Raw genomic sequence first — 12,274 nt, forward strand, 5'->3', positions numbered from 1 at the left:
GACGGAAGAAAATAAGTAGGTAACTAAATTAGAAATAGTTTCATATTGTAATTATATGTATGTAGTTTCAACATTAAATTATTTAAAACCAATAAAGACATCTCATAAAATTCGTATTGAATCTAATTGGAACTGCAAACCAGCGCCATATGTTGTAGAATACGCATTCCACGGTGAAATGTATTCCACGGTGAAATGTTCAACGAAGAACTCGTCATTTGATTAAATGTTGCACGAACTCATGTTTCACGTACTGCGGCACACGAATAAGTGTTCTACGTTGAACTGTTTACGTACAAATTTCCGGATACGACATCAAAGTGTATCCTGGAAAAAATAAAGCATAATGTTAACACTACAAGCTGAAAATACAATAGACGATGAACACATAAATCTGTTAACACAACCGATAAAAAACCTGCATGCTGCCCCAGGGTTGATTTTTGCCGAAGAATGAGTGGTAAACCAGGAATGTTTTGTAAATTAACAATTGGTTTGGATAACATATATGTATATTAATGAGGTCCTCAAAAAGTTTTTGGTAGGTAATTAATGTGACGTCCATGAGACAATGATAGGTTATTATAGAAGAAAGTGATGGCATGATGGACTTGTAACCATCCCATCTTATGTGCCTGCCTGAGAACATAGTTTAACAGGTAGAATGGTGTCAGATTTTTCTGGCAGTGCAGGTGACTCATTTAGGTGATGGTATCGTTATTTTCAAATGACATTAATAATGTTCCAAAGTTATTTCATTGTGGCCGCAATGCCAGAAGAATCTGTCCTTCCTCTAATGAGTGGTAAGGTTAGGTATAGTGTCTAAATTGTGGCTATCGTCTCAATCAGGGAACTCAGAAATAATGGGAACTGAAATACATAACGGGTAAGGCGATAGCAGGCAACCGACTCGAGTAAGGAAGAATCCGTGTTAAACTTACACTCGTGTCAAGAATACGTTTTACGTCGAATACTGAAAACTGCTCTCGGTTTATGCATTTACCCTCAAGGATGTCGAAGGGCAACGGATGTAAACTAGACATCGCGAACCCGACAAAACCAGGGAGCATAATAGGAAATAGCAATGACTATTTTTATATAATCCTAAATGATTCTCCTCGATTTGCCGTCCTTCAAGTCGCTAGCCTACTATTGGTTTGTGACACAGACCAATTCAAATAACTTCAATAATCAGCGGGAAACGAGCACTTCATGTACACATGCTTACTACTACGATTGCGTTTGGTTTAGAAACAAACTTTCTGTTGGGATATTATTATATTCTACTATATATCTTATAAATAGTGATTTTACATGGCACTTATACACCGTAATGCTTTATTTTACGTTTTTGTTATGTTCCATATCCACAAAATGCAAAATGTTTTTCGTTTTTGTGGATATGGCACAAATTATGGATATGGAACAAACCAAGATAATATTTTTTCCTATTTTTGTGTTACAATGCGCGTAATATTTCATCGTTACTGTGTTTTCGTCAATAATAATAGACACATTATAGGTCATTATATTTATCATTAATTGCGATAAGAAAAATTGTTACAATAAGAATATTAAAATACTTAATCTTGGTAAGTGATTGAAAAAGGACATAATGTAAATTATAATACAATATCATTGAAAAAATAAGAAATATAAAGGGAAATAAGGCAATTGAACGTTTCCAGAAAAAAAAATTAATTTAATTTTTATTGCATATAATGCTTTGAAGAAATCCTTATCATTTTGTGACTAATCAATGTCAACGATTTTCTTGTTTTCTGTTGGAACATATTTTTTTTAAATAGGAATTTGAGGTAAAATATTGCAATTACTATTTTGTATAGGAAGAGGAACCCATTTTTTTTCTAGAGCTACTGGGAGGGATAATTATATTATGATAAATCAAATTTATTTCAATGAAGTCATCATTGAAATTCATCTTCCATTTCACATTTGACAGAATAGATTGTTTTTCGTATTTTAAATGCTTTAATTTTGTGAATTGCATATTAGTAAAAGCATAAGAGGCTGCAATGGCTTGGGAGGTAGTCGAAAAAATCAGCCTCTAACATCTGTAAAACTTAAAAAAAACATTTTTTTTTCGATGATATTATTTTCAATATACCTGAGTACCTACCGAATCAATGAAAATGGAGAATAAACCTCCCAATTTCTTAGGAAACGTTCAATTATGCTATGAGCAGTATATACCTCTTGTAATGTTCCATGCCCAGGTTCAGAAAACTTTTGTTCAATTACGTTAATATTAGAAAATACCTATATCAAGGAGAGCAGTTGACATAACGGAATTTTTATTTTGAGGTACCTACACATTTTTATCCGGCCATAAAATTATTAAGTACCTATATGATTTACGGTTGGAATGTCACGAATGATCTGCGGCAGTATTTTCAAAATATTTCCAGATCTGCCATTCAGGAATTCGTGCCAAAAACAATCGTATACAATTTTATTTATATTGCAATAAGCTGTAGTTAAGACTTAAAAAATTATACGTTTGCCTTCGGAAGAGAAAAAAACATTTTCCCAATCAAATATTATCAGAAATTCTACGGGGAGATGGAGAAAAATCCATTATTTACTTTAAAATATCTAATTATAACAATACAAGACGAATCACAAACAAATTAAAGCCAGTCAAACGTTATGCATGACGTAACTAAATGTAACTATGACTAAAAAAACTCACTAAATTACGTATTGTTTTGTTCTTTGTCCACATTCTTCCAGATAAAATGCGCAATGCCATTGGTTGAAAAGGATATGGAACAAACCAATACAACTTATAATATAGCGTAGCGAATTAATACTATTGGTTTGTTCTATATCCGGATATGGAACAAACCAATCCAATCTTTTGTATTATTTTTATGGATTTGGAACAAAAATATACTTAAAACTAGTTTATTTCAATATTTTTCCGTCTTTTGTCACTGGATATGTAACATAACAATACTCAATAATCGTTTTACGTAAAAAAGTTTTTTTTGATAAAAGTGGTCTGTGTCACAAACCAATACTAAGGTAGCGAAGTAACTGCCGCCCCCAAGCGACACTCAATCTGTCTACCCCCACGGGACGTCACTGTTATCATATATTTGATAGATGGTTGATAGGACTTAATACTTATGAGCACCTACTAGAATTTTATATAAATATATTAGAGTAGGAGATATGCCAGTGGTTTGTTGGTTGTAAGTTAAGTGTTTTCTTTAGACATGAATTTGATCACAATACGGCCGTTTATTTCCGATACATCTCCGGTGTGATACGGCCAATTGCATACGTACAAATTTCCGGACATGATACCAGCGGCAAGGCTACGCCTCAAGTTATAGTTGTATTTGTTTCTATAACTATTTAAATACCTAAATCCTGATTGATTATTTTTTGACAGATCATGATTCTGAGCATTGCCCTTCTGTTTGTCGTCGGCGGAGTAATCTTGTATTGGTGTGGGTCATCATACAGCGTCGGCCACCTCGCTCGCAATGGAGTGAAGGTAACACCAGCCTGGCCTTACTTCAAGGACATGATAAGTGCTGTATTCCGGTTGGAGCACTTTAAAGATTTGTTCTGTCGCTTGTATTACTCGCATCCCGGACAAAAGTAAGTTTTTACACTTTGTTTATGGATAAATCTACTAAAATTAAATATAAATAATTTTCAATTACACATCATAGACAACATATTATGAAAAATATTGGACCTACAAACTTATCTGAAGAATGGGATGAGGGGGCCACTGTCGAAAACTACACAATCAAGACTCGTAACTGGACAAAATCTGATATTATAATAAAATTTTGAAAATGGCGTCCTATTGACGTTACCCCAGTCCTGGAATAATCACAAAGACACTTTATCTTCAACCGGTCCTGCCCTTAGGCCAGATTGAGAACCTTTGCTTAGCTAGCCCAGCCCTACGTGGGATGAGGTAGTCATCTAAAGTTCTGTTCGACACTATTTAAATACACCGTAACAATATTATTTAACTTCAATTGTTCAAAGAACCGCCACCTAGTAATAGGTTGACGTCTGGATCGTTAATTATTTCGTTAACTTCCAATTTAAATATATTTTCGTAAATATATACGCAAATGTCAAAGACAGCTGACTATCTGTCACTTTTCCCTTATGTCAGATGGTTTTCCGTAGAAAACATCGCGGGTTATTTTTTTAAAATAAAAGAAACTTCTTGATAATGTAGTTTTAATTATTTATTTAAATTAATTTCAATAAATAAATTTATTATATTTTAATGTTTATTAACAATTCAACAATTTATTTTAGCTTTAAATAATAACTTAATTATTTTATAAACTTATTTAACTTAATTATTATATAAAGATAACTAATTATAACTATTTTTATATTTATTTAACGTAAAGTTGCACACTTATATTCTAATGAGTCGCCGCCTATAAACTTTAGGAAACTATGTTCCTTTTATGAAAAAAGATCGCGGACTAATGACGAGATGCTGTGACGATTCGTTTGTTTACGAATATCGACTGACAGCTCAAATCGTTACGTCATCCGTGATGACGTCGCGCTTAAGGCCGGTACGGACTGGGCGAGTGATATAGTAGAGTGGCGAGTGAATTAGTGAATTAGTAACTGAAAAGTGTCCGAACACAGTTCATTAGTGAGTGACGCGTCAAAATTAACAGAGCGTCGAGAGCGACGGATATTTCAAACGGACACCATTCGCGCGACACGAGAGTGCTGCCGTCTGTCGTAACTTCAAAAATAATTCAAATTACACTATGCAAAAACGGCGTTGTTGAATTAAATCGATTTATGCTCCAAATTCCTATTGATACTAATGATGAATACTAATTTACATAGGATACCTACCTATTATATTTTTGTGGTTGCATAAATTTTTGTATGCTTACCTATGTATTTTTGTAGTTTGTTTAGGTAATAAATAGGTACTTACTTTATGCACAATATTAAAACCACACCAGACATCTATCGAACCGCCAAAGAAATGTCTTACACATTCCCAAATGTAGAAATATTTTTTTAACAATCCCCTTATCTAACGCATCAGGTGAAAGATCGTTTCTGTTTTAAAGCGTGCAAAAAATTATTTGAGAAGTACTATGGGAGAAAAAGATTTAATTTTGTATATAAAGCAAGAAATTTTAAACCGAATTGACACTGCCAAAATAATTGACGAATTTGCAAGACGAAAATTTATTTAAAACATGTTTTTTTTATTTTATTTCTATTACCTTTGTTATATTTTATGTTAATAAATTAATGAGTGTTTCTACGCATAAAACTTTTTTTCTAACTTGAATTTGGGGGCCCCGAAATTTTTACCGCTCAGGGCGTCCGCTTGACTTGATCCGCCCCTGATTTTATGCTCCATTGTCCTTACTGACTATAAAAAATATAAACAGATGCTAAATGAATATAACTTATAATTATTATTCTTATGAACACTACGATAATGTGTACCTACCTACCTACGTCTTTACCTACTTTCAATAACAACAAGTTTTCTGTGAAATATTTCCATTATTTATCAAAGTTTTAATCAACAAATTATCCACACTACCTACTGACATGACATAATATCCTTCATACTGAGTGTACAATGTACCTAAACGGAATAATAAATGAATATAATAATTATATATAATAATATAATATAATATATAATAATCATAAGATAATGTGTACCTCTTTACCTATCCTCAATAACAACAAGCTTTCTGTGAAATATCGCCATTTATCTACGGATCTATCAACACACGTTCGCGACTTTTTGTCGCATTGAAGTATAATAATATAAGTTATGTTTTTTCGAGTAGTAATCTTTGTTTCAACGCTGTGCCCATAGATGTTATAAATATAGCTGTGCCATTCCTACGGCAGCCGACAACTAATGCACTCACCTGTTCAGACTTGGTTTGTGGCTTGTTTAGTATATAGTGAGAGGTGGTGGGGATCGCTACTCGCCAGAAATAATAGAATAAAATGGATCGGATTGACTGACCATTTTACTAAACTACTGGACTAAATTTGTCTGTTCAGACACGGTTTTTTACCAAATCACTCGCTACTTCACTAAATCACTGGCTCAGTCCGAACAAGGCATTAGTGACACGACGTAATTTTTCGAAAAGATCGCGATTATATTTCAAAAACTTCGCGAATTTGCTCTGTGCTCCGGCACAACTTAACGCTACTATAGGAAAATCGACGACTGACTTGTATGGAAAAACACGTTCCTTTATACAATCCAGAAGGGACTTTCCTGAAATTTGACGTCACAGGTGCAAATTTCCCCCACTCTAAATTTATGTTTTCTTTGAATAACTAAAGAATCATTCATTGTTTTGATTAAGAGATTACGTTTACGTGTAAAGGTTCAAATACTTGTCATTGAAATATGGATTTTGTTAACTTAATATACAGAAAAGAGTCGAAAAAGGTCTTACATGACTTTTCGGGGCGTGTTCACACGCGAAAAGTGGACCAATGGGGTAGTTTTTATACCTCCTCCATGAGACCAAGAGCCAAACTCTTGGACCAATTACAGAAAAGCTGTTTATTTCTCGGCTTTTCCGGAAAATTATGATCATTTAATTAGATAAAAAATAAGCGGCCTATAGGTATCTACAGGTGGTACAGGTTTCGTTACAATCGTAAAAGTCCCTATGGTACTTTTAACATAAATTGGCTAATTATCTTTTGATTCATTTATCGGGATCGCGGTTATGGAAAATGAAAATGTATCTATTCAAAACGGTGCGTATCGCTAACGAGAATGATAAAAATTACTGCTCGGATATATTAGTGTAAACAGAATGTGGCAAAATCGAATTCGGCCGTTTCTTTTATACCAAAACTTTGCGCGCTGATTCTAATCAGCTGAGAGCAGGTACAACCAAAATTTATTTAATTACATTTATAAGATACTTTAACTTAGGGATATAACTTTAGATCCAAACTAGATTTCTACGACAAGTATTTATTTATAAGGTTTGAAAGTTACCTAGGGTAACTTTTTACAATTTAAAATTTATCTGTCGGGCTTAATTGACAGATCTAAAGAACAATTTCTATTTGTAAATTAGCAAAATAATTGTGTCCTTGGACTTACATTGTTAGAATTTCTATTTCTGAAATTCCTTCATTTATCTTTTACAAAAGTAGGTACTTAAAATTGGTACGCACCTTAATACAATTGAGAACATTAATTTTATTTAAATTAAACGTGTGCAATCAATACTCACAAAATTTAATCATTAGATTTTAATTACGACGTTATCTGATATCATAATGTATTTATTTAAGATATTTTATATTAGTTGACGGAAAATAGATCGCGCCCAAATTACGTAAAATAAAATTTGATTTTATATAATTCAAAATTGGATTAATTATGAATGAGGAATAATTATAATTTGTTTACAATGTTTAGCAAATGATATCACATAAGTCGTTTACAATATATTATTTATTTTTAACCTTAATTCTATACATTTTAATTCTTACATTTTATCTTATAAGAACTCATCCATAGTTCACTCTGAGTGGCTATAAGTCGCTCAGACTGTACTATGGAGCTCACTACATAATTGTTATAGCTTTGTTTAGAGGTAGGCCGCGTAATTTCAAACAAAAATCGACATTTATGGTCGGACCGAAAAATTGTGACGTCACAAATTTATCGCAAGAAATGCCAGCTGAAGGCGTGCATTTTATGGCCTTGTCACTATGGTAGTTCGTAATTCCATTTTTGGCCTGTCTACAGATATTTCATTTTTTCAGTTTCAAAATAAAATTGACCCTTTACAAATATTAGTTTATAACAATGCCGGTAGAGTTAATTTTTTCGTCACTTTCACCTGTCATGAAAAACTATAATATAAATTAAATAATTCTGGCAGACTAAAATACTATAGTAATGTTATTCTTCATACAATTCATCCATATAATTAATTAATATATCAATATGACAAAGCTATTCAAAACTTTTTTTAAATATTTTTGAACACCTCAGAAAGATAGGTAGTAGGTACCTATAAAAATATTTTGAAGTGAATAATTCTGTTTTATCAATCAGTGACGTCCCCCGTAGGGGTTGGCAGGTCATGCGTTGCATATGTACGGCACATCATAAAGACGAAGAATGGAGGAACGAATACATTTTTTTAAAGCAGAGGATGCTGTCGCTTCATTAGAAAAATATCAACATCTTAGCTTTTAAAAAAATTCTAAATCTAAAAAAATATTTGTATTGTAATGGCGGTTTATCACAAAGGTAACATTTTTATAATGGTGTTTCCAAACCACAGCACCACAGACCTCCTTGTACCTAAAACTACCACTATTTGAGAGTAGGTTTTGTGGATATTTTTTTTTCGTGAAAATGCTGATTCGAAGTCTGCTTAATACATTGGACGCTAAAGAAGGCGCCCAGCGCGTAACGATTAGGTGGCCATTCGATATAATTAGCATGCTATTTAAATGTGGTAATTAAAAAGTAATTATCTAGTGACTAGATTCTAGTCAATGTGTTAATGGAGAACTTTTCCAGAAATCAGGTACAGGGCTCTAAATGGACCAGAGCGCACCGGATTGCCGTTCCGTTCGTGAAATCGGTAAAACTATCGCTCCGTCTCGTGAAAAAAATATATAGGTACACATACAAATTGATAACTATGTAAATATCTTCAGTAAATTAACGAGCGCTCCGGTTCGTAAACTTTTCCATTTCGAGTGCTGAATCAGCACCGTATCAATCACATTGAAATTAAGTTTACTAATAATTATGTGTCTGAGATGTTTTCTCAAATTCATGCTATAATTAGAAGAAAATACATGAATTTTAGTGATAATATGTTTCATTTTGAAATTCATCATTTTATCTACAGATACATCGGCACTGGTTTATTCTTTTCGAGGACGATACTCATCAGAGACTTGGAATTAATTAAGCAGGTAACGGTGAAAGACTTCGATCATTTCACTGACCGTTTTGGGCCGATTGATGAAGCTATGGACCCACTCATTGGAAGCAGTGTTTTCTCCCTCAAAGGTAATGAAATTAAATTTTGTGTGTTGACACTATCATTCATCATCGCCTATCGAATCCTGGCATCCTGAAATGTCACTAAATATCATCTACAGATAGTGATGTAACGTGAGAGCAGTTAGTGAGGCGGACAAGTTAGGCTGCAAACACACGGATTTGCAGTGGACGTAGGGTCATAAGGGCAAAATATATTGAGGTGCATGTCGCGTACTATCACGTGACGTCACAGTAAGCTGCCGCTACCATAAAAAAGTGTGTAACGTCATTTTTCTTGGTGTTTAAAATGTTATCAGACTAATGCTCCCATCCCGTAGCACATTTCGAACCTTTAAACGAGCACTGTCAGTTAGCGAAATCTGCCGAAATCACCAGAAGAACAATGGGGTCACCTCACTCTGTACTGCACTGCATAGCCACCTGCACGACGTTTTGAACGTTTTATATCATTTTCTATTGCCTACACATTTTCGAATCATGTGAAAATCACGTGTTTTTTGTTTTTTGTGGTTGGCACTATGTATTTTCTATAATAATGTTGTCTATTATCTAAGGTCTGCGGGTTGAGTTCCGTTCAAAAACTAGGTTACTCCAACATTGAATTTACAGAGATCGTGTTCGTTCAAAATATTCTGCAAAATGACGAAACCATATACTAAATTTGTCGCCGTGACAGCGTGACAGTACGCGACATGCATCTCAATACGATCACAACTTTATTTGATTCCAATTGCATCCAATGTGAATCACCAATTGGATTTGTTTTATCCGATTGGTGTCACACTTCGACTGCAATGCCACCTGTCTGCGCCCTTAGGATACCATACAACTTGCAAGGTCTAGCGAGGCAGCTGGCTCTGCTAGCTTAGATAAAAAAAGATCAGACGGGTACATCTTCCACTATGTAAGATCTTTTATGTGTCTACTAGTATTACAGACAAGTTTGAATTTCGATTTCAGGTGAAAAATGGCGGGACATGAGAGCCACTCTGAGTCCAGCGTTCACTAGCTCCAAGATGAGGAACATGTTTCAGTTTGTTGCTGATTGCGCAGAACAAACTACCGCATTTTATATGAAGGAAATCCAAAATCCTCAAAACGAGCGTAAGATTTTTTCTTTATGGGTTTATATTGTGATTTACAACTGACAAGTAACATGTTGAGACGATAGCCCCAATTAAAATGTTATACCTAACCTTACCACTCAATACATGTTGTAAACTATGTTCTCAGCCAGGCTCACAAGCAGTGCTCGAAATGGAAAATTTCACGAACAGGAACGCTCGACAATTTTCCAAAAATGTGTGATATTAGATATAATAATATCTGTAACATAAAAATATCTTTTAGTTTTACATGATGTACTTTTTTAATCATCATCTTCGCCCAATACGCTATCGGCTATAACAATTAGTGGTAACATACAAATATAGAGTCATTTTAGTTTACGAAATCGTTTTCTAAAAAATACATCAATAATTATACAAATATAAATAACTAAACGTATCGTCGCTATAGGATTTGTTTCCCGAATATCCATTTTTGTCGAAATCGACATTTTAATGCAGTTTAATTTCTTTTATCGAACTCTACCGAAATCATTTATAAAAACAATATATTTTTATCTAGGAACAGAGATATTTTTTTAAAAAACCCGAATACGCCATGTTAAGTTACAATTACTCCGTGGTGTCCTCCCGAATGTCCAACTATTCGTACCTGAATATCCAAGTTAATTTCGGTCGAAATAGATTTCTGGCTGAGTTTTTATTTCCCGAATATGACTTTAGCCAATCAAACCGCGCTGACGCCGTGCATCTCGCTCCCACATTCACGCTGTCTAGTTCTAAAACAATCACGCCCACTTTCATATTTTTTGGCCGTCAACAAATTTCGTCTTATTGATATTGTTTTTAAAGTTACTATTGTTTTAATAGTGAATTCATCAAATTTGAAGAGATCATTCACAGCTGATACATCACCAGTTCGCCCTGAACTTAGAGTAGAGTTATGGAAGTGAGTATTTTAACCTAAATAACTGCATTTTGTTTTGATAAATGACACAAAATCCCAACGGTTATATGAATTCTACAGTGTGACCCGCCAACTACTATGACGTAAAAAATAATTATTATTTCAAATTATTATTAATCAAACATTGCTTGTCTTTATTTTACTTTTAATCTAGGTATTTCTATGAAAATAAAGGCGACGCTATTATTTATTTTTGAATGCGCTGATAGTTAATTTAATTTAATATGTATGTTAGTAACTATTTATTTGGTGAATATTATAAACTTAGGATATTGGTACCTATCTAATATTAGCAGCCAATGGTAATTAATTTATACATGCTATTATTTTGTGTTGTTATTCCTTACAATAGTAAATATATAATATTTATTTGGTGGTTTGTAATAAGTTTAATTGTTAATTATAGAAATATATAGATATAATACTCGTAATATACAGATTTATATACATAGATTATTTTTTTTTGGAAAAAGTATTAATATATAATTGTTAGCAAGTACGAGTAAGTACCATCATATAATATTGGAGAAATCCGTGACGTCAGTTAGTAATTGAAGTAGTAGATACCTACTTTTATTTAATAAACAAAAACCGATCGCCGATAGTCGCTTGATTTTGAAGAATGCTGATGAGCAGGTATTAAAAGGCCAATAGTTAAAGTTTCTTTTATTTTTTTAACTGTCAATTCATGGTGGAACTGCATTGTATTGTTGTTTTTATTTAATAAAACACAATTTTTTATAGTACTTATTCCACTTTTAATTAATATATTAGGTCCTAATATATTAATTAAAAGAGGAATAAATACTATAAAAAAATTGCGTTTTATTAAATAAAAACAACAATAGTTAAAGTTTGTCGTCATAAGTATGTCACCTCGTAGCATAGAGGATAATTCGTGGACTGAGGCGTAAACCCAGGAGATGCAGGGTCGATTCCTGCCGGGTGTCTTACTTTTTTCAAAAAGATTTTTTCTATTGGTTATAATATATTTTCTCAGAAGTGATTTAAAAAAATATGTATGTTCAATTATTAGAATGGTACATTCTTAAATCTTGTGAATTATTCGTTCAATAGAAAAATAGTTAATTACTTAAAAACTATTTTATTACTTAATCCCAAAAAACCGAAAAATCGATTGCCGCATGTTATTATTAC

The 12,274-nt window shown here is 33.1% G+C and overlaps 1 protein-coding gene across 1 annotated transcript in view; it reads left to right on the forward strand.

Moving 5' to 3' along the window:
- The window catches only part of LOC147065312 (uncharacterized), a 58,207-nt gene that overhangs the window by 17,080 nt on the left and 28,853 nt on the right, over positions 1–12,274 (forward strand). The window contains exons 2-4 of the mRNA XM_085956917.1: positions 3,422–3,633; positions 8,925–9,088; positions 10,043–10,186. Coding sequence (XP_085813043.1) covers positions 3,422–3,633; positions 8,925–9,088; positions 10,043–10,186 — 520 coding nt within the window. The remainder of the gene's footprint in view (positions 1–3,421; positions 3,634–8,924; positions 9,089–10,042; positions 10,187–12,274) is intronic.

Source organism: Rhyacophila brunnea, unplaced genomic scaffold, assembly GCF_057557595.1.
Source record: "Rhyacophila brunnea isolate RB1 unplaced genomic scaffold, BYU_Rbru_1.0 scaffold_6, whole genome shotgun sequence".
In the NCBI taxonomy this organism is placed as follows: Eukaryota; Metazoa; Arthropoda; class Insecta; order Trichoptera; family Rhyacophilidae; genus Rhyacophila; species Rhyacophila brunnea.